Source organism: Homarus americanus, unplaced genomic scaffold (genome assembly GCF_018991925.1).
Source record: "Homarus americanus isolate GMGI-L3 unplaced genomic scaffold, GMGI_Hamer_2.0 scaffold5831, whole genome shotgun sequence".
Taxonomy (NCBI): Eukaryota; Metazoa; Arthropoda; class Malacostraca; order Decapoda; family Nephropidae; genus Homarus; species Homarus americanus.
Genome location: NW_024719604.1, coordinates 698,125 through 722,129, shown reverse-complemented (window position 1 = coordinate 722,129; position 24,005 = coordinate 698,125). Strand labels below are relative to the sequence as shown.

General features: G+C 40.0%; 1 protein-coding gene across 1 annotated transcript in view; it reads right to left on the bottom strand.

Moving 5' to 3' along the window:
• Window positions 1–21,519: 21,519 nt before the first annotated feature.
• LOC121860111 overlaps window positions 21,520–24,005 on the bottom strand; it is a 63,639-nt gene continuing 61,153 nt past the window's right edge. The window contains exon 5 of the mRNA XM_042357139.1: window positions 21,520–23,073. Coding sequence (XP_042213073.1) covers window positions 22,540–23,073 — 534 coding nt within the window. The 3' untranslated portion in view covers window positions 21,520–22,539. The remainder of the gene's footprint in view (window positions 23,074–24,005) is intronic.

The window sequence follows — 24,005 nt, the reverse complement described above, 5'->3', positions numbered from 1 at the left end:
TTGGCCCGCCAAATTATTTCTGTGGCCCGCCACTGCATTTGGCAATCAGAAAAAAAAAATTCTTATTAATTACAGAAAGGACAATTTTGGAAGTTGGGTGGACATAGCAGCAATACTGGCTCGTCGCTGTTAACCTGTGGCCCGCGAAGTGTGCCACCATTCATGAAGTGGCCCTCCATCAAAAATAATTGCCCACCCCTGCACTAGCAGAATCGTTGCCCTCCGGGCGGCTCATCCGCTAGGCAACGGTAGGACGCCACCCTCCGGGAGGCTCCACACTGTCTCACTGTTCAGTCCCCAAAACTTCTTCCATCAATAGTTCATTAACGGTGTATGTAAGTTCCACCATGTTTTTCACTACAACGGTACAGCAAAGCATATTATTTTAGCATTAAACTGTTATTATTTTATTGTCTAATCATCACTACATATAACACCATCCATCACCACTACATATAACACCATCCATCATCACTACATATAACACCACCCATCATTACTACATATAACAATATCCATCATCACTACATATAACATCATCCATCATCAATACAAATAACGCCATCCATCATCACTACAGATCGGTAAAGTAGTTTCCGAGATTCTCGTGCGGACACACACGGTAGGACGCCACCCTACGGGAGGCTCCACATTGTCTCACTGTAGTGCATTAAAGTAGACCACATTTTTGGTTTTGCCATTAGCAGCAAGTATGTACAGATTTTTGCCAGTTCCCAATCTGGAGCAACCAACATAGAACTGTTCATGAGAGAAGCAAGGAAACACTTGCTATCCATGCCAAGTTTGGTCCGGGCGGCTCATTCGCTAGGCCAATGTAGAAAGCCACCCTCCGGGAGGCTCCACATTGCCTCACTGTTCACTCCCCAAAACTTCTTCTTCCATCAATATTTCATTAACGGTGTATGTAAGTCCCACTACAACGGTACAGCAAAGTATATTTTTTATCATTAAACTGTTATTATTTTATTGTCTAATCATCACTACATATAACACCATCCATCATCACTACATATAACACCATCCATCATCACTACATGTAACAACATCCATCATCACTACATATAACATCATCCATCATCACTACATATAACACCATCCATCATCACTACATATAACACCATCCATCATCACTACATATAACAACACCCATCATCACTACATATAACATCATCCATCATCACTACATATAACAACACCCATCATCACTACATATAACACCATCCATCATCACTACATATAACAACATCCATCATCACTACATATAACAACACCCATCATCACTACATATAACAACACCCATCATCACTACATATAACAACATCCATCATCACTACATATAACAACACCCATCATCACTACATATAACAACATCCATCATCACTACATATAACAACATCCATCATCACTACATGTAACATCATCCATCATCACTACATATAACACCATCCATCATCACTACATATAGCACCATCCATCATCACTACATTTCGGTAAAGTAGTTTCCGAGATTCTCGTGCGAACACGCAAACAAACAAACCCACTCACAAACAGACGGGCGGCTCATTCGCTAGGCCACGGTAGGACACCACCCTCCGGGAGGCTCCACATTGTCTCATTGTTCAGTCCCCAAAACTTCTTCTTCCATCAATAGTTCATTAACGGTGTATATAAGTTCCACCCTGTTTATACTACAACGGTACAGCAAAGTATATTTTTTTAGCATTAAACTGTTATTATTTTATTGTCTAATCATCACTACATATAACATCACCCATCATCACTACATATACCATAATCCATCATCACTACATATAACACCACCCATCATCACTACATATAACACCATCCATCATCACTACATATAACACCATCCATCATCACTACATATAACACCATCCATCATCACTACATATAACACCATCCATCATCACTACATATAACACCATCCATCATCACTACATATAACAACATCCATCATCACTACATATAACATCATCCATACTCTGTTTTCAAGTGATGAATGACTATGATTTGTGATTTCAGTTTTTCTACAACTATATCATATGCCTCAGCATCTGTTGCATTACTTTTGACATTTCTCATGAGTTGCAGCAAATCTTTGTACCCACTTAAATTTTTCTGATGAGCTTATTTTCCCACTGTGGCCATTCCCTTTTTTGAATTAAGTAAACCCACCAGACTCTCTCTCTTCAAACTGTTTCTGAATTCTGCTTTCATGAGATTTAGTGAACTAGTGACCTTACTTAGTTCAATTAATCAACCATCTGGCATCTGTCAAAGAAAGATTTACTGATGGTAATACAATATTTGTTGCCTTAAATACTGCAACTTATAACAGCCCCCACACACCTGAAGAGCTTCACGTTAATTGATACATAGAAGCAAGCAGTAGATACTTCATAGATATATTCCACTATTCCAGTATTTTGCTGATACTAACTACTTTGTCCTACTTCTACAATGGGTGATTAAAAGGGACCCACAAGACAAATTTCTAAACATTTCCAATATCCTTTAGTCAAAATTCAATCATCGAAAATTTTAGCTGAACAAAATCTGTCGTATTTATAATTAAAACTGTTGCAATATATAGTCCACCAAGAGACCGATGTTACTTCCAAAACCAAGTTCATCTGTACTAAACCAGCATTAATCACTGGGATATCAACTTTTGTTTAAAGTTTCAACATCTTGAAAAAATACTTTCTTAACCTCTATGGTCTAAAATTAACTTCCCAGTGTTTGTTACCAAGCCTAATAGATATCTCATGGGCACCAGCAATAGATGAACTTGGGAATGAATATAAATGGAGTTGGTGGAGTGGTAGAGGCAGCAATGGTTCAGCTCATGGCAACGAACATAAGTACACGCTGCCTTACACTGAGGCTTCCTTCGTGTATTGGCTCAAATCTGTGTTAAGGACGTTCTTGGTCTTGCTCATGTACTCACCCAACTGCTGGTCTAGTTCTTCCCGGGTGCAGTTCTCGGTGCCTTTAACCTCGCCCCCCTCGGCTGCCTGTTCCTCCTCTACTCTGATCAGCTGTTACTGTTTACATTTATAGTGACACTAGCCGCTCAAAGATGGCGTTGGTGGCGCATCTTTTATTCTTATAATTTTCCTAATTCTTCGTGAAAAAAAGAAAGAAAAAAAGTTCGGTTGCGTTCATTTTGTCTACATATGTTCTTATCATTATAGTAAGTATTTTAAAAGCGGTGACATTTAATAGAACCCAATAGAATCTGACCTAACCAACCAAAGAAAGTTACAGGGAAATAGTGCTAGGAATGATGACAAAACTAAATTAGGTAGGGAGTTAAAACTTAAACGTGACAAAGAGAGGACAGTAGAAGTATGAAAAACAAAATGGATGAAATCAGGGCATTGATAGCAATCTATGCCAGGAATAATCTGAAGTGTGAAATAAATAAGGAAATACAAAATGAACTGAATACAGAAACAATTTGGATAGAAATAACCGATAGTAGGGAAAAATTAATCACAGGAGTAATATATAGACCTCCTAATCTTGATAGAGTTAATGAGAGACTTATTTGGGATGAAATGCGCAGGGCTTCCATACATAGCAAAGTCTGTATAGTAGGCGACTATAACCTTAGCCAAATAGATTGGACCAACCTTACGGATAACTGGGAATCAGAGGATTTTCTTGAAACATTTCAGGACTGTTTACTAAGTAAACATATAACCGAACCCACCATGGGTAATAATATACTCGATTTAGTTCTGTCAAACAGAGAAAACCTCATTAGTAATGTCAAGGTAGGGAACAAACTAGCTAACAGCGATCACAAAGATGTAAAATTCAAATTAGAATTAAATGGTGGTAGCAAGGAAAATTTAATTAAAGTCCCAGATTTTAGAAGGGTAAACTTCGATAGTTTGAAATGGCAACTGAGAGAAGGGGATCACGTTTGGGAGTGAATCACATGACCTCACACAATGTACCCACAGAGGGAGGCCTCACTTTACCTGAAAACCTAACAATGATAGCCTCACAAAATGTGACGATTAAGGTTGACCTGATCACGAGATCTGAGGTTGACGAGTTCCACAACAATTTAAATAATTTTTTTTTTTTTTTTTACGGGAATTAGTCAACCCGGGCACAGGTCAAACGACCCACAACGGAGCCTGGGGGGCGAAAAAAAAAAAGAACGGAAAGAAATTGAAAATATAGAAAAAAAAGGTTATAATGTATTAATCTACACCACGAAGATGCCGGAAAACCAGCTTTTTAAAGTGAGACAGATTGTAAGAGCATGGAAACACAGAAGAAGGCAAAGCATTCCACAGTTTGGCCCTGGGGTCCACAACCTTCCCGACCAGTGGGACCCATCCGAGAAAGCCCCGCTGCAGTGGTAATATCAACTGACATAGGAGAATAAAATAGAATGAATAAAACGGATCAAGAATGAGTACGGTTTAATTTGTGGTGTTGTCAACAGTAAGAGAGACAGTTGAGACCCTGCAATTGTGTGTAAATGAGGGAGAAAGTCAGATCAGCAACCTGGGACTTGGTCACAATTTTCGTGATGCCATATAGCAGCAGGGTCTACCATTAGACAATACATTATGCTTCCAATATCTTCCCAGGCGGTAGTACCTTCCTGTTTGGTAGCTGCCTACTACCTACCGGGGTAGTATAGTACTATAGGCTGATGGTGTCCCGGGGTAGTACAGTACTGTAGGCTGATGGAGTCCCGGGGTAGTAATATAGGATGATGGTGTCCCGGGGTAGTACAGTACTATAGGCTGATGGTGTCCCGGGGTAGTAATATAGGCTGATGGTGTCCCGGGGTAGTAATATAGGATGATGGTGTCCCGGAAGTACAGTACTATAGGCTGATGGTGTCCCGGGGTAGTAATATAGGCTGATGGTGTCCCGGGGTAGTAATATAGGCTGATGGTGTCCCGGGGTAGTAATATAGGCTAATGGTGTCCCGGAGTAGGAGTACTATATAGGCTGATGGTGTCCGGGGTAGTAATATAGGGATGATGGTGGCCCGGGGTAGTATTGTAGGCTAATGGTGGCCTGGGCAGTAATATATAGATGATGGTGTCCCGGGGTAGTACAGCACTATAGGCTGATTGTGTCCCGGGGTAGTAATATATGATGGTGTCGGGGTAGCATACTATAGGCGGGTAGTAATATAGGCTGATGGTGTCCCGGGGTAGTAATATAGGCTGATGGTGTCCCGGGGTAGTAATATAGGCTGATGGTGTCCCGGGGTAGTAATATAGGCTAATGGTGTCCCGGAGTAGTAGAGTACTATAGGCTGATGGTGTCCCGGGGTAGTAATATAGGATGATGGTGGCCCGGGGTAGTATTGTAGGCTAATGGTGGCCCGGGGTAGTAATATAGGATGATGGTGTCCCGGGGTAGTACAGTACTATAGGCCGATTGTGTCCAGGTAGTAATATAGGCTGATGGTGTCCAGGGTAGTACAGTACTATAGATGATGTTGTTCCGGGGTAGTATAGAGGATGATGGTGTCCCGGGGTAGTACAGTACTATAGGCTGATTGTGTCCTGGGTAGTAATATAGGCTGATCGGGGTAATACTATAGGATGATGTTGTTCCGGGGGTAGTAATATAGATGATGGTGTCCCGGGGCAGTACAGTACTATAGGCTGATTGTGTCCCGGAGTAGTAATATAGGCTAATGGTGTCCCGGAGTAGTAGAGTACTATACTGATTGTCCCAGGGGTAGTAATATAGGATGATGGTGTCCCGGGGTAGTACAGCACTATAGGCTGATTGTGTCCCGGGGTAGTAATATAGGATGATGGTGTCCCGGGGTAGTACAGTACTATACGCTGATTGTGTCCCGGGTTAGTAATATAGGCTGATGGTGTCCCGGGGTAGTAATATAGGCTAATGGTGTCCCGGAGTAGTAGAGTACTATACGCTGATTGTGTCCCGGGGTAGTAATATAGGCTGATGGCGTCCCAGAGTAGTACAGTACTATAGGCGGATTGTGTCCCGGGGTTGTAATATAGGCTGATGGTGTCCCGGGATAGTACAGTACTATAGGCTGATGTTGTTCCGGGGTAGTAATAGAGGATGATGGTGTCCCGGGGAAGTACAGGTAGCAATAATAAGCTACTGGGGCAGGCATAGGATAAGAATAGGTACTACTACTACTACTATTTCTTCAGATGCTACTCCTGCTTCTTTAGATAGTATTATCATTACTACTATTACTGTACTTATGATACTATGTCTACTACTACCAGCTTTACTTGCTGCTATTTTTTTTTCAACGTGGCCTCCAGCCTCCCCCAATAGGCACACCTTCGCCACTATTACTACTACCTTCATTGCAACGATTAACAAGGCTACTCAACTGCATAAAAACACTCATAATGATTAGTCATACAATAATGCTTTATAATGGAAAGTAACTAAGAAACATATAAGGGCGCGTTAGATGTAAAGAAGTGACTATATATTTTTACCTCAATTCCTGCAACTTCTCTGTCATGTTTTCACTTAAAATCAAATAACGTTTCTGTTGTCTGGAGAAAAATGGACATCTTTTTTCACGATGAATATTTTAAAAGTTGAGGCCCATCAGGTGTGATAAGAGACGTCACGAGAGTTTCTGGATCACATGAAGATTTTCTACCCCCCCCCCCCTCTCCCTAGTTTATTTCTCCTGAAGGTGTGATTTGGTTAGGTTAGAAATAGTTGGCATTGATTTAGGATGGGTTAGGTTAGATTCGATTAGATTAAACTAGGTTAGGTTACCGTAAGGACGGTTAATCTTTAGGTCAAATAAGCTGTCCTTAAAACTTTTTTCAACACAAGAATTAATTTTACCTGTACTGGATAATCAAGAGGGAGCAGTCAGTGAAAATTGATTCAGAAATACGAATATCATTTTGAGAGACAATTGCAAATAGCAGGCAGGTAGAAACACTCGCTCCCTGGGAAGTCAATCAGTAAATTATGGGCACAGGTGCTGACCTTCACCGCCGCCTCCTCTTAAAGTTTAGTGTGAAGGGCAGCTATTCCTTCTTGGCGTAATTTGATGTAATTTTCCTCTTGGTATGACGTAATTTCTACCCTATTTTCGAGGTAGTTGTGTTTAATATGATATACTCCTGGCCTGGGCCAACTAGTAGGATTTCCACACAACTTCCAACAACAGCGTCCGAAACTGGGTAATGGACCTTAGTAGGTTGTTAGCGTTGTTAAACGTAAAATCATAACTGTGTTAACAAAGAGAAAATTAAATAAAAAAAATCGGATCTTTTGAATGTACAGGTGTATTACTGTCTGTTTACATTGGCTGACACAGCAGTCAACACTTGCTTGCTCTCGATTTTTTTCACAACTATACTTGTAGCTGGGCGGTTTTTTTTGTGTCGTTTAGAGCTAGTGAACAAAACAGTTAAACAGGTAAAATCCCACCAGGGTAAAATTCCACCTGAATGTAAGAGTTATTTTTAGGTTTCAGCAAGAGCAGCTGTGGTGTAGTGTGAGCGGAGTTGGAGACACAAGATAGGCAAAAGTCAGGCGACACAGATGATGTCTCCTGTTATTAAATTCCCTACGAAGTTTTGGAAATTCCTGTGTGTGTAAGACATTTTCTTGACCCTTGTTTCTCATACTTCTATAATAAAATCTACTTAGGCATGATTATTTATAATTAAAATAGAAGTTATTAGTCAAATATTATTCTAATGAGAAATTCACACGTAATTTAATAAAATGGCGGTCTAAGACTCTTCTTGCTCAGTGTAACATTATTGATAATTAAAAAGATACCCGTAGGTACTGAAATTACTGAAGTCCTAGGTAAAGAGGGAAAGTGGGTCCCGTATGCATGAAGTCCCATTTGGGTCAGTGAGGATGTATTTACAAATCTTTTCAGTACGCAGTAGGCAGAGTGGCTACAAACTCCAGAGTCACACACATTCAGTTCGTTAAATTTGTCCCTTAATTGGTCTTAAAACAAGATATCCGGTTAATTTAGTCGCAATGTAATTTTGATTTATTCAGGACATTGTTTATGTACTTCAACTGAACAACAATTGTTAGATGTGTTCACGTCTCCAAGTTGCGAGGGAAATTTATTGTAGGAATCCTTAAGGAACTTGATGTATTATTATAATTTACGTTGTTTGTTAAAATGAGTAAATTGTCATGGAGGAAATATTTCTTACGCCCCCCCCCTCAAAAAAACAGCAACAACGAAAAAGACAACAACAACAACAATAAGTAGTACCCAGTCCCAGGCGCCCATTCTCTCCACCACTCAAGGGGCAGATCGCATCACACGATCCATCACCCGATAGGCCAGTTGACTCTTATCATTCGGCCAATCAGCGATCGCCTCTGACGTCACTGGTCACGTGATTAGATCCATCAGATGGGAGAAAAGGTCTTTATGTCGAGAAAGAGTGAACACACACACACGGTGACCTTATCAGAGCTGCGGTTGTCTGTCTTACTTATGCATGACAGCATTAAAGATTCAAAAGGATGGCGGCGAAGAAGAGAGACGAAGGAAAATTCTTTATGAAATTTACCCTGTGTTATTTGTTCAGTGATTCTTCAAAGTCTTATTCTTTCCTATATTATTATTGTTTCCTCTTTGCTGTTTTATGTGAGAAAAATTATAGCAAATATCGAGCCGTAGAAAATTCAAAGACGAAGGTAACGAAATTTTCAAGAAAAATAATCAATGAAATCCCTCACACTTCCGTTTTGGAACTTCGTAAACATTGTAAAGCTGAATGTTATCGTGTACATTTTTCTAATGATTGTTTGGAGACATTTAACGATGCTGTGATTATTGCCTACGTTAGTCACCTCAATGACCATCTTTGCTGACAGGTAGAGTGAGGGGGATTTTTTTCTTTATATATGTCTTATTACATTCGCTGCCGCACATACTCCTCCAAAAAGTAGCTTTTCGGAAGGGTCCGATAAATTTCAAAATGAACAGTGCAACTCCTGTTGTCTCGGTAAGGTCCGTTGTGTCATATTGAAAGCGGGGCAGTATAAAAAACTTTAACTTTAATAAACTTCCTCAAACTTGACAGTGTTTATAAAGTACAAATAAATATATAAACAAAATGTCATTAGGCCGAGTAAGCACAGTGAAAGGTTCCAGTTAAGTGACATATTAATTAACACATTAGAATGGTCATAGATACTCGTAGATACGTCTGACCCCCGTGTAAAACAAGATATACCTTACCTCCCCGACTGTTGTATCCTGGCGACTATGCCGCGCTGCTTCTCGTGCTGACGGGACCTGCTGCTCTGGTCACCTCTCTCCGCGTTTCTCTTCTCTGACTCAACACACGAGTAAGCCAGCAGAGGTAAACTTCATTTCCCGCGCTAGTAACTTGACGACCAATGGTAGCCTTCTGTCTCGGTTACTGCTCACTGGTTCAATCACAGCGTCATGAGCTATGAGTCGAAGCTCGGTGTGACGTGAGCGGTCGAACTGTTTGTTGACGGCGCTAGTTAAGTGGTAACTAAATGTATGGATTATATTAGTTCCCAACGTAAGCTCCTAACAAAATCGAAGGGCTGTAAGTGCTTAAGCGTGCAGGGCCTTATTCCTTTCACATCTATCCATCTATCTGTCCGTCTGGCCTAAGTCCATCCGCCCTTCCGTGTTGTTTTCATTCCAACCAAATCTGTTAACCAAATCAAAGTGAAGCCAACGAAACATAAAGCTTCACATTGTATTAAGCATGAACCCGCATATTGCATCATTTGTGAAGTCATTAATTGTATTATACTTTAGTCCACATACCTGTAATATATTATATAGGAAGCCACTTATTTATGACACATGACTCGCTCCAAAAAGGTACGTAAATGAAACATAGATAAACAGAAAGAGGAAGGAAAGTGACCAGAGAGAGAGAGATGGATAGAGAGAGGGAAAGAGAAAGAGGAAGGAAAGGAACAGCGAGAGTGAGAGAATCGTTTATTCAGTTTTCTTGATAAAATTTTCTTGTTACCATCAGTTTTATTTATTATTTTCTCTCGTCTTATCAGTGCTGCATTTTCCTCTCTTCCTTACATGCACTTGACGACAAACTTTTATGAAGATTTGAAAGTTCTTAAATACCTAATAATTTTAAACGTCATTTATTTGCGAATTGCATTAAGTTTTGGACAAGACTATTTACAGAATTTATCGTTTTCCAGAAAGTATTTTTATGACAAATGCTTCAAATATCTTATCACTTACCTGCAGTATTTTCTCACCGTTATCAACTGTTGTCTATTTTCTGATTTTTTTCTCCACATTTTTACACTTAATATTTTCTCATAAAAAATTACACGAAATGACAGGCAAATTCCTTATCAGTTACCTTCAATAATTAACTGCTTCCAATTTCCGAATTTTCATTGTTTTTAGTATTTTTCATATTTACTATCGTGTCCCCATTCAGTAGTTACAAAAAGTAAACACATTATTGTCTCTTGTAACTACCACTATATATCCTCATTCAGTAGTTAGGAAAAATAAACACAGTAGTTATAGTCAAAATAATTTATTACCAAAAATGCCCATATAGATACAAACGATTAGTCCGTCTGGCAATATACAACTATGTACAGAACTTTCATGCACTTACCCACTAGCTGATGCAAAGGAAAGTTTTCTACAATAGAGAAGAATTGTGTAAAGAAGAACATGATATTAGCTGAATAACGGAGAGAGAGAGAGAGAGAGAGAGAGAGAGAGAGAGAGAGAGAGAGAGAGAGAGAGAAACGAGTAGCCTCAATTCTGCTGTTGGAAAATTGCTTTGTAAAGTGATTAAAAAAATCGGTTTTATGTGTATATATAATTTTTTTTCTCAGTTCACAGGAATAATTCGGAGTAAATGGAAGGTCATGCACATTACTGGCTAATCAATAATTGCGTTTGTTTGTTTATTTTTGGTTTTTAAACTTTGTTTTGGTTTAAGTGGTTAACGTAGATTATAGTTTTAGCTAAGCTGTGAGGGCGTAGGGCAGCTGCTCGCATGCTTTTCACAAGACAAGATTTTTTAAACGTTTCAAAAATATTCAAATTATTGTCAATGTTTTTAATGGCAAAAAATCTTGAACTAATTTTCCAAACCAAATGTTTTTTGTTTTTTATTTGTCCTGATTATTTGCTTTGTCTGAGTAAATCGATCCATTGTTACTTCCTATATTGAAATAATTTTATTATCAAAAATTTGCAAAACACAGTAATTTGATTTTGAAATACATTATTAACCTTCCTTAACAGTGACAAAAAATCAAAATTCTTTAAAAATAATAACATAAGGAAAAAAAAAACAGCCTACAGTCGACCTAGACACTCTGCTGACGCAAACAAAACAACAAATGAGTCTAAGATCTCCGCACATCCACCTTAAAGTACTATTAAGTTATTCATTATTTTCGTTTAAAGCTTTGCAGACTTAGCATGAGCTATTTATTAAATTATTTATTTTCAATGAATTCTATCAACGTTATCGACGGACGCTTTCATGTTGTTGGTTCTGGAGGGGACAACACGTCTTCACGCCATTCACTCAAGTTGGATTACAGTCGTGTGGGGTGTTGTGTTGTTGAGTCTAAAGGATTTTCTTATATACATCAAAAAGTCTTAGCGTGTATACCTGTTTCAGTGCCTTTAAATGAGAGGTTAAGACCAACTTCCACTAACATTTGTTATATAAACAGTATAAACTGTACACCGAGTGTTATCGTAAGTAATTAAATTTTGTGTTCAGAAAAAATTAATGACTAGCTTATTCCACCGTCGTTAATATGCTATACAGTACACAGTAGCATTAAACTCTATTATTACAACTTCTTTTGTTTAAAATTTTTATTGAAAATGTGAAGTTAATTCGTCTTTGTGTCGTCATACAGATTGAATTAAATCCGTATTCCAATTTTAAAAAACCGTGTCATCTTTGCTAACGATACAGGTCAAATTAGTAAAAGTTTGGGATGAAAAAGTTGGAGTACATTTCAAGTCTCAAGTACTTTCGCACTACGTCTTGCAGCAACATCAAAATTATGAAAACCTAAAAATATTTAAATATCTTAATTACAGATGTATAGTTTTACAATCCTGACAGCCTTCCTATTTCAAATACATGTCAAATGGCAACGGAAATTCTTACCTAAACAAAATAAAAAAAATTCATGAAATAACTTAAAAAGCTACGTCACTCACATCAAACCGGACGTGAAATGATAATGTGCATTTAGGGTGAACCAGTGGAGTCTGAGAGGGTACACATGAGTCTGTGTTGTGGTCTCAAGTACAGGATGTTTATGAAGCCGCTTGACGACTGTGTTTACCCTCTTCCCCTTGAGGAAGTTACACACCGATAATGTCATTATGTACCCTAATAATTTTCTGTACGTAACTCTTCTAAACCGTGATTTACACTAGCAGGCAGAGTATTAACGAGAACACCAGGACGGCCTTGAGGCGTTTATAATACCACCCGCCAGTCAACACGAGACAGTGTGTGCAGAAAGAGTTCTAGTACATAATGATGTTCTCGATGTGTGACTCACTCAAGGGACGATGTGGGCAATATCGTCAACACGTTGTATTGGCATTCACGTCAGGGCAGCTCTTACACCAGCTTCTGTAACAGGAGTGGAAGATTTCTGTTACAAAGTTCTCTTGTGTCTTGCTCACTTAATGATCAGCAGAATAATTGTACTGCTGCTTCTTGGCGTTAAATTGCATATTGGTCAGTAAGGTCTGCACATGTTGGGTCCTGATGAAGACAGCTCTGAGTATTAAGCTACAATAGTGGCAGCAACATCAAAAATATTGTCAGTAAGGCAATAAACAATAATGAAATATCATCCTTTAAAAAACCCAGCAGTATGAAGCCTAGTCTGACTTACTAAGATAATACAAGTATAAAATTTATGTTTCCTGCACACTCCATTTACACCATGTAGGAATGTGTCTTTCCAATATTATTTTGCCAAGTGAATCCCTTCAAGATTCAGCTCCAGCTTACCGCTTTTTGTAGAATTCATAAGTATTTCGTTATGGTTGTGTTATTTATGTTATTCTTATAACGAATTATTTTACATTTCATCTTATGGTTACCAGTTAATAGTTTCCTCGATAACGAAATACTTGGAAATTCATAAGTATTGCTTTGGGAAACATGAGCATAGCATATCTACACACGTAAATATATATATTATATATATGTATTTTCTATCAGAGTGATCTTTGGGTAAATTCCTCTCATACAGTATATTCATATTGGCTGACGTCAGGGCTCTCTCTCAACATATGTATTGGCGTCTTGTAGGATCCCACTCTGAAAACTGACTAGATTTCACAGATTTTGTAATAATGACTAGCTCTTGCTGACCGAGGGTACGTTTCGTCAAAAGTTCATATTAGAATGTAAATGGCTGATTGGATAGTTGGCTTGAGGGTACATTGGTTGGAACTGAACATGACTTATGATACCTGTGTGGAGGCAGTCACAACACACGCGCGCGCATACACGCACGCACATAATTGGAAAGGAGAAATGACAAGAGAATCACGTTATTACTGCCCTCTGAATCCTCATCAATCACTACTTAAACAACCTCAGGTTTGTTCGTCCACTGTATGTCAAGTTTCCTGAACTGGAAAGCCAAACTCAGGTTGTCGCTGTCGTCTACGAATCCAGGACCTGGCAGTAAGTGAACAGTTGTTTAAAAAAAAAAAAAAAAGCCTGTTAGTTTGTTGGGAATTATTCTAAATGTTTTTTTCTGTTTAGTAACTGAATTTAAATACAACCTTGGGAGAAAAGAGTACGGGTAATTATAAATAAAATGACACCAAAATGATAATAATAATAATAATAATAATAATAATAATAATACAAATATGGAAGAAAAACTATAACAGTGTATAAATAATAATTTCCATAACAAAAATACGATAATGCACAAGTCACTGAAATACATTTTGACGTCTGACCAAGAACATTGCCCTCTGGTGCTGACCGATTGATCGTCACCCAAAGGTCAACAAATCATCTACGTTGATCTTTGTTACTCATTTTTTCTCGTTCACTGACATTTGGTGCAGAGGAGAACAAGACCTTAATCTAACCTTTTAAGAAAATTATTGATATCTTTTAAGACGCGCACATTCGCCTCTGCAGTTTCGATAGTAGTCGCGATCAGGGACACGCTGGTCGGGTACTGCGAGTTATTTTAACTTAGGAAATGAAGTCACTCGTTGGCATCGAGTTATTCTGTTGACGCCTAAGGCCCTGTGTACCGTTAACCACGCCTGAGGCCCTGTGTACCGTTAACCACGCCTGAGGCCCTGTGTACCGTTTGAGGCCACCGTTCGAGGCCCTGTGTACCGTTAACCACGCCTGAGGCCCTGTGTAGTTAACCGCCTAAGGCCCTGTGTACCGTTAACCACGCCTGAGGCCCTGTGTACCGTTAACCACGCCTGAGGCCCTGTGTACCGTTAACCACGCCTGAGGCCCTGTGTACCGTTAACCACGCCTGAGGCCCTGTGTAGTTAACCATGCCTAAGGCCCTGTGTACTGTTGCCCTCACACCCAGCGAGACACCTAATCAAGAAGCAAGACTAATCTGCCATTCTGAACCACTTGTTATCTTTTTGCTTGGCGAGGAGGACCTTAGTTTCTCAGGCAAGTTTATAATCGTGCCAGGAAGCAAGACAAGGTGGGGGGCCAGTCAGTTATAAAAAAAAAAAACTTTTCCCGAACAGTGACGCATTTGGTTCTCAAATTTGTTTACTTCTCTTCAGGCCTCGAGAGAGACATTTGCCAAAGATGGTGGCGTGTGTGTGTGTGTCGCAACACGCACTGGACTTACTTACTGGGGTTGACTCCAGCTCTGTATACAAGTGGCGGCATTACTGGTGTGATGGACGCGCCAGCCGGACACCATGACGCCTGTGTGTGCTGGCCTGTGTGTGTTGTCGCCCATCAGCAGGTCCGGGTAAACACTGCTCACTGCAGATTTGCTTCACTAACACCATTTACGTTCACAGTTATTTTAATGGAATTTAATATAATGGTCTTTAACTTCCAGTGTTTCGAGGCTCCGGGATAACTTTTTGTTTCGTGAAATTTTGATAAAAGTTTAATGTAATGGTTCATAACTTTTAATGTTTCGAATCTCTGTATAAACCTGTCTTGTGTATTATAAAATTCTATATTGTGCTGGAAATTTTGGCTTTTATTAAATTTAGTTCAGAATTGTTTGGATATACAATATAATGACGTTCACGTTTCAATTCACTAGAATTACTTTTAGTTGGACTTAATTGTTTCATTAACATACTGTATGTGGTCGTGAGATCTAAAGTAGTGAAGTGGTTAAAATCTTCCAATCTCTCGATCCTCAAGAATCACTTATCGTTTAATGTAAAGTATTTTAACCATCAAGTGCTATCATGAGTTTCCGTGAGCAATTTCTCTTCTCGACACATAATTAAAATTTTTTCTTTCTTTAATGGAATTAAATAATATAATCGAGGTGCTACAGTATTCCACAACACTAAATGTAGTTCAAGGTTTGGTTCAGAGAAGAGTAACTTCACCATAAAACTCTTTCGCTATTCCCATAAGAAAACCATAGCTGTTAAGCACCTCTATTAATACTGATTGAAGATATTCCCCAAATCTTCCTCCCTGTTTACGCCACGGGCTTCTTCCTACCCCCTCGTTCTAGAATGCTGAACACTCGTCACTAACGCAGCAAATAATCAACTTTTAGATGTCATTCTACATCTTGTTATCATTTTCCAGCAATCAAATTGTGTCCAGACATCTTATACATACAGTAACTTGACATCCTGACAGGCCCAATGCTTACATACAAACGTTCTGAGCGGAACGTGTAGTGTCTTATTTATTACCACCAACCATCACAAACTGAAAGAGTTGACAAGATACACAACTTGCTGGTGACGAGACCTTGATCAGTGACAGACATCATAGCCGGATCTACATTAATTATTACGTGTTGGTAAAATTATTTGGAAATTTCCTCTAGACTGGTGTGACTCCCAGAAGACGAGGTTACAGAAGAGACAGTGTCGGCAACATGGGATGCACCGATGGTAAATACTTCATATAGAACTCTATATAATTCCATGCATATTTTTGACATCTTCACCAACGTGTCTAATTATTGTAATTTGGGGATCAGTTTAGCCCCCAAGCTTAATTAACATTATCAAAAACACCCAAATATTTCCTGGGAGTTATGTTAGGTGTTTAATCTTAAGGTTAAATAAGATGGGAAGGGTTCATCTTCATGTGATGTAATAATATTATATCCATCTATTAACTGTATTTCCTCCGCTCCCAATATTTTGTGTGGGAGGGAGTGGTGGGGTAGAGACAACGACCTCACAGGTAAAGAGATTTTTCTGGGCGACTACAAGGAATAGGTGAAGGCAGAATATGTTATGACTGTATACGAAAAAATAAACTAGAGGAGTAAATAATAATAATAATAATAATAATAATAATAATAATAATAATAATAATAATAATAATAATAATAATAAAAATAATAATAATAATAATAATAATAATAATAATAATAATAATAATAATAGTAGTAGTAATTAGCCTCCCAAAGGTAATACTCCTCAGGGTTAGGTTAGGATTATATAGATGAGGAAGGTAGCAAGTGCATAAAAATTTCATTAAATAAATTTGGATTATACATAAAAAAACAAAACATTGTATATAAAGAAAAAAAACTAGGATTATATATGACGAAAAAGTTGGTTAAAATAGTCAATTAAGATACACAAAATTAATATAAAGATTAAATAAATTAAACTTTATATAGGATAACAAAAAGGAACTGAAAATAAATTGGTTTTAGTTAAAGTGACAAACACACACACGTACACAGACAGACAGACACATTTAATTATCACTAATGGTTTCTTAATATGTGTGACAATTACACTGGGGACAAACTCACTTGACCTACCCTTGAAGGAGAAAGTTTTTAAAGTTTTCTGTGACGATCCTTACCCCTCTTGGTTTTCTTTTCCCCTTTCCCTCCCTCCCTTCTCATCTTACTCCCCCTCACTCCTCCTCCTTCCCATACCCCTCCTCTCCCCATCTTACTCTTCCATTAGCCTATTATTTAGTTAACTCTCTAAAGTGAGGATTAGTCTGTCCAGATTGCGTCACGCTCACCGATCAAGTTCACACGGTGTAAAGGTTGATGAGTTTGAACCTTAGATTATGAGAAATTTTGGTCGACATGAATTTGGCTGTATTATCCAACCCCGTCTTTCATACTGACTGACCTAACAATGTTTTTTTTTTACATATGAGGGAGTTCTTTTTAACTATTTCTCATTTTAACGAGAATTAAAGTCATATCCACCACAAAGACAGTAGGTTGATGAGTCTTGTCCAAACTGTCTTCGTTAACTTGGCTGTTTAAGTCTGTCTTCACCTCCCGGTTCTTTCATCATGAAGGAAATCAAAGACACTTAGAACATTTGTCTCAGTCACATTGTCTTCACTACCTAGGTGTAAGGATAGAGCCCCTGACCATCCTTCACATCACACCATCCCATCTCACCACACTATCCCACCATCATGAAGACAAGGGGAAAAAGTGTCTCTCGTCCTCAGTGTCTTCATCAACGTTGTCTCTCCTGGGATAATAAAAGAGATAGTGAGATAATTAGAGATGGAGAGACTCGAAAGGGAATTTATGCTGAGGAGCCCGGCCGCTCTCAAGGCTGTGGCAGAACACAAGTCGGAAGCGTCGCCAGTATGCAAATGATGACAAGTAATTATGAAGTGAGAACCGTGTGTGTGTGTGTGTGTGTGTGTGTGTGTGTGTGTTGGAAACTTCTACCCCCACAGGAGACAAAACTCTTCAGAGAGAAAGAAAGAGAAGAGACAGAGGTAACTTATAAATTATCCTTCCACCCAAAAAAGTAGATAAAAAGTACAAGTAGCAAGTACTTGGCACAACTTGAACAGGACGTGAAGAAGAGACCAAGTTGAGGAACAAACCCGGGCCTGGGAAGCTAATTGGAGCGTGCCTAACAACCCATTAACACCTTAATTGGTCAATTGTTGCTCTAGAACGACTGAGACGAAGGGAAAATAAAAAAAATAAATAAAAAATCTGAAGTGTCGTCTATGAGTTGAGACACAGTGTTGACTTCATCTCCTGAATTGCGGATTTTTAACGGATTAGTGCGAGTCTCAGTATAAATTTGATGCCATTTTGGTTGGCATCTTTGTGGTGTAGTGCGAGTCTTAATAATAAATGAAAACAAATCCAAGCACTGAGTTTGGATCCTCTCAAGTCCGTTATATTTTTCCCTTAACTGAGGATAAATGAGTTGATCTTATTCAGGTTCAGGTTCAGGTTTTACGGACTTGTGTGTAAATATTCCAGCTTGTAAAACCTCGATCCTATCAAAATATATTCATACCCGTAATATGTGTTCAATTCCCTGCCACACAGTGTTTTTCCTGTGTACCTTTGGAATTTCTTAACATCGCGAGCGCATCAGACACCTACAGTCGTTAGCAAGGGGCCGTCTCCTCCGGTGAAGAGACTTGACAACGATACTCGTCTGATCTTTCTTTTGGGAAGGTATTTCACTCTCTTGAAAGCGATGATTTCACATAAACACGAGGACTGAAGCCTCTCTGAAACCCAAAAGGAAGTGAATGCTTTGGGTGTAAACATCCCATGAAAATACAGACACTAAATTAGGACGAAGTGTGTGAATGCTTTGCGAGACCTGATAAGTGAAACACTGATGAGAACGCCGAGTGTAAACGCTTCAAAAGGAGAAAGCAGGGAAAGATTGATGTTAAAATTCAGGATGTGAACGCTCGGTGAAAACAGATGGAAGGAAAACTATTTGAGAGAGCACAGTGTGAACGCTGCCCGGGAAGCAGCAGAACCCGTACGTTTCTTGAGAGATAAAACGAGCTAACTGTGTTAACTTCGAATGTAAACGCTCGCTGGGATCGCTTGGGAGTAATTTAAGACGGAGCGAAAGAGGATAAGCAGAAAATAATGAGAACTGTCTTTTACAAACTCGATGGCGACTAGTGGGCATTACAACCTTTATATTACAAGTCTATTGACTGTGAGTGAGTGTACATGCTCTTAAGGCATCGTTATCGAGGTCAGAGTATTCCAGCTTTAACACGTGTACTCCATCTCAGCCACTAAGGGTCTGATTTGGTCTATCTGAACCCTGGTACTCCAAACACCTACCAGTCAGTCAAGGTCCAACTCGAACCCTGGTACTCCAACGCCCACGAGGTTGTTCTCAGGAGACAGCCAGCCAGCCAACAAGGACGCTGTCGGGTCCTTGTCACGTACACGGAACTCCTCCACTTTTATCGAAACTTAATTTGAATTTCCTCTCGGGTTCCCGCTGGCCTGACTCACAGTTGCTTTTGCAGTCTGCCAACAAACTTGTAGGCGACTCGACACTTGTGTAATTGTCTCGCTCGACAAGGACAATCGCGTCTCTTTCATTGTCTCTCTCAACAAGGACTTCGTCTCTTGTCTCGCTTGGCAAAGACATTCATGTGTTTTTAATTGTCTCTCTCTCAAAGAATAGTTGGTCATTAATTCTCTCGTTGAGCAAAACCTGCATGTCTCTTTGTCTCTCGGAGCAAAAACCGAGTATCTCTCAGATTCTCTTTAACTGTCTCCCTTAAAAAAGTCCATGTCATTCTGTCTCTCCACAAGGACAGTGTATCGTAGCAACTGCAATCATGTCTTTTAAATTTTCACTCTGAAGGACAATCGCCTTTTCTGGTCTCAACAAAAACATAATTTTCTTTTTACAAATAGTCTCCATTTGGAAAAAAAACTCTCTTCACAAGGATACCTGTGTCTCTTCACTATCTCAGCATGCAAAAAAGAATACAAACTTTTAATCTCGAGTCTCTCCTCGGAAGAAAAAGTCATTATCATTTGGTCTAAAATTTTCAATAAATAGCAAAGTCTATTATGGTCTGAGACAACGACTTTCACAACAAGTATAAAGTTTGGTCCTTGAAACAAAATTAACTTCCAATGGCAAAGTTGTTGAGCCGCAGAGTCTGGGGAGACGCACGCTGGCAACGTTTGTCTGGTGGCACGTGTTGTGTGCACCAGCGTGTGTGTGTTATTGTCAGACGTGCAACAGAAGCAATTATATATAAACCGATGTACAGGCAACACACGTACGTAATAATACTTGATATATGTTGCAGAAACGTTCATACTAGGTGACATACTGACATTTTTGGGCGAAATGTTAGTATGTCACTCGGTATGAATCCCAGAAACGTTTGTACATCACATGACAAATACCAGAAACGTTTGTGTATTATACAATATAAAACGCCACAAATATTTATATATCATGTGATACATGTATGTGAGAGAGACCTGGTCTGCTGAACCATAAGATTATTTATTGGTAAAATAACAAAAGAAAACAAAATAAAGACTTTCACTGCCTAACCAACCTTGTCGTACCTAACTTCTCTTGAACCTGGGTAAGATTTGACTGAGTTTGGCTGAGTGGAATCAAATTAAATTATTCAAAAAATAATAAATATGAAATATACCTCATAAAATATGTAAACATAAATCAAACTTATTATTTAAATTTCATTAGTTCTGATGAAGCAATTTTCCCGCTCGTGTGTCATCTCCCTGTTAGGTTAAGAGTCATGTACCCTGGTTGTGAGGCGAGTCTTTCACTACACCGAGCCAGGCTATCCAGCAGGTAGTAACGGTGTTTCCTCTTGACATTCTCTCTACTCTAACACTTCACCACACATACCTAACACCAACACCATAAATCATCCATTTACTCCATTATTCTACATAATTTTACACATATTTGATAATTTTAAATTCATCCGTCAATATAGAGTAGCCCTTCAATCCAAATCCTGACTAATTACTGACCAGTTGCTCATAACGTGAGCACCTCAAATATCTCCTGCGGCCAATACTCGATCCACGACAGAGCACCACTGCTGGCAAGAGGACAGTAGCTCCCATACTGGCGGGAACACCTGGACCTCTTGCTGGTACTGTCGCTGCTCTCACGGTCGAGGCGGCGCAGCGTTAGGACTACAAAAGGACCTTTTCTTCTGCTCGCCGTTCATTGTCTTAGTGTTTGGTACTCAAGAGGGAAGCTATTGACTCAGTGGTAGGTTCCTTGTGATGTCCACCACCTCAACATATGCGGTGGGGGTTTTCTGCTCATTTGAATAGTGTTTTAGTGTACAAAACACTCTCGACTTTTAATGATTCACTTGAGGAAGTCTTATTCATTTATCCTTTGACGGTCGCTAAGTATGCAGCTCAGCAATGAAAACTTTCTCCACTATTTTAGTCTTCCTACACACTCACGCCAGCAGAAAGCGTGTAAAATAAAGCACACACACACACGGTCACTCCTTTGCTGCGCTCCAGCTCAAAAAATTTCCAGGATAAGAGCCATTTCATTATCAATAAAATCGTCTAAGACTCGTTTTCGAATACCAAGCGAAGCGGGAGTGCACTTGCTAGCGTTTGCAAGGTCGTTATGGCAGCAGACTTGTGGCCCCGGCGCTGATAGCCGCGGGTAATGACTCGCTGCTAGACTGGAGAGCCACTTCGACAGCTCCCTCTAATATTCTTTTAAGGTATGACTGAGGCTACTTGACTTTGATGAGAACCTGAATACCTAGTCAGTATATCTTCACAGACCCCACAGAGGATGTGGAGGTCCCATTACCAGTAATTCAACACAGGTAGTGGAGACCCACAGAGGAGTTGAGAGGCCAAGTTCTGGAAATAGTCCCACAGAAGGATGGAGGCCCTACAGGAGAGCTAAACACCTACAGAAGTAGCTGAAGATCCACAAGGAAGGAGGAAACCCCATAATACAGGTGAAGCCGTGAAGTATTATCTCGCTAATTCATCCTCCACTCTTAATTGAAGGACTCCAATATCCTATGAAAGAGCCAGAGGTCAGGACTGGCATAGGAGCCTCCTTAGTTCCTTAAATTCCAGGATTGACATACGAGCGTTCAGTACCCTCTCAAAAGTTCTATGTAATATTCAGGACCGGCATCAGAGCCTGAAGCAGCTTCACAGAGTCCTATAATACCCTTATGAAAGTTCTACGATAGATTCGGGAGTGTTCTGTAGCTCGACAGCTAACCGACATCCAGAATTGTCGTGGGAGCCTCATAGTAGTCACTCAGGAGTCCTACATGATATCCAGAATTGGCTGAGACCTCAGGTAGTCTCTATATAACCTACGTGATATCGAGGACGAGCGTAGGGGCGTCTAGTAAGCTCCCTCAAGAGTCCTACGGTGGGATCCCAGCTCCTGTAGGTTTTGTTGTTCCTACATGTTTCATCAACACATCAAGAAGTGGGATAAGGAGGAGGAGAGGCGTGGTAAGAAGCTCGGGGTCACACCAGCGTGCCGGGCTTCATCATGGCCTCCGGCGAGAAGATATACTTGGCTTCAGGTGATCCTCGGTCCTCCACGGCGTGAACCACGGAGTTAGAGAGGGTGAGGGATGCCGTAGGAGACGTAGCTCCTCGCGGGGATCCTATTTTGGCGTTCTTGGGGTAAGGCGGGGGCGGAGGGGAGCCGTAGGTGGTGTTGCGGAGGGTGGCGTAAGCGGCGGAGTGGCGGGAGAGAGTATGGGTGTTGCCGTTGTGTCTTAAGGTCGTTGATGTGTCGTGGTAGTTGGACCCCACCGTCGTTGTGCCCCCCAGGAGGGTGGTGGTCCTCCCGTTCTCGCCACCCAGGTCGTGCGCTCTGGTGCCTCTTCTGATGGTGCAGAAGTCCGGGGCGGCGGAGGAGAGAGAGGTAGGGGGCGGAGGGTGGGTGTAGGGCCCCAGGTCGCTGAAGGACGCCCGCCTACCGTTGGGTACTGGCGCATAGTCCCTCCCGCTGTAGTCCACGAAGGGCACGTAGCCTCGCCCGCCTTCACTATCCTGTAAGAGGTGGTGCCAGAGTTATTAGTTCTGTCTGTATGTCTGTATTTTAATATAAACACACGCAGGCACATACACATAAACATAAAAAAATACACACAAACACCTTCATACGAACAATAAAATACAAACTTACTCAGACAAACACACACACACAAGCACCTACCTACACAAACACACACACAAGCACCTACCTACACAAACACACACACAAGCACCTAGCTACACAAACACACACACAAGCACCTAGCTACACAAACACACACACAAGCACCTAGCTACACAAACACACACATCCCATGTTCGCAAACTAAAACATTACATGACCCTTACACTTGCAATGTTCCCGAAAAATAAATCCAGACATATTTTTATTTTTCATTTTAACGATATAACACTGCATTACCGGGTTAGAGAGAGAGAGAGAGAGAGAGAGAGAGAGAGAGAGAGAGAGAGAGAGAGAGAGAGAGAGAATTATGAATGCAGGTGTAGTAGTCTTGTGGGCCACACCTCAGGGAAGAGACAAGTCGACTCAAAAAAATATTAATTCCGTCGTAAGAAAATTATTTGCCAGCAGTTGGGGTCATAAGGAGGCTGCCTGTCTGGTGACTATGTGGCAGTGTGTGTGTGTGTGTGTGTGTGTGTGTGTGTGTGTGTGTGTGTGTGTGTGTGTGTGTGTGTGTGTGTGTGTGTGTGTGTGTGTGTGTGTGTGAGATTATTATCTTATCAATCTTAAAGATTTTTTTTGGCCATGAAATATCTATGGATTTTATTTTTTATTTGTATTTTATTGTTATTTATTTTATATTTATTTATAATTTTTTTGTGTGCGTGTGTATGTGTGTGTGGGGGGGGGGTAGGCCATTTTTTCTGCTTTTTGTTTTGGGATTTTAGCCCTTTTGTGCATTTTGGATTTTTTTATTAAGATTTTA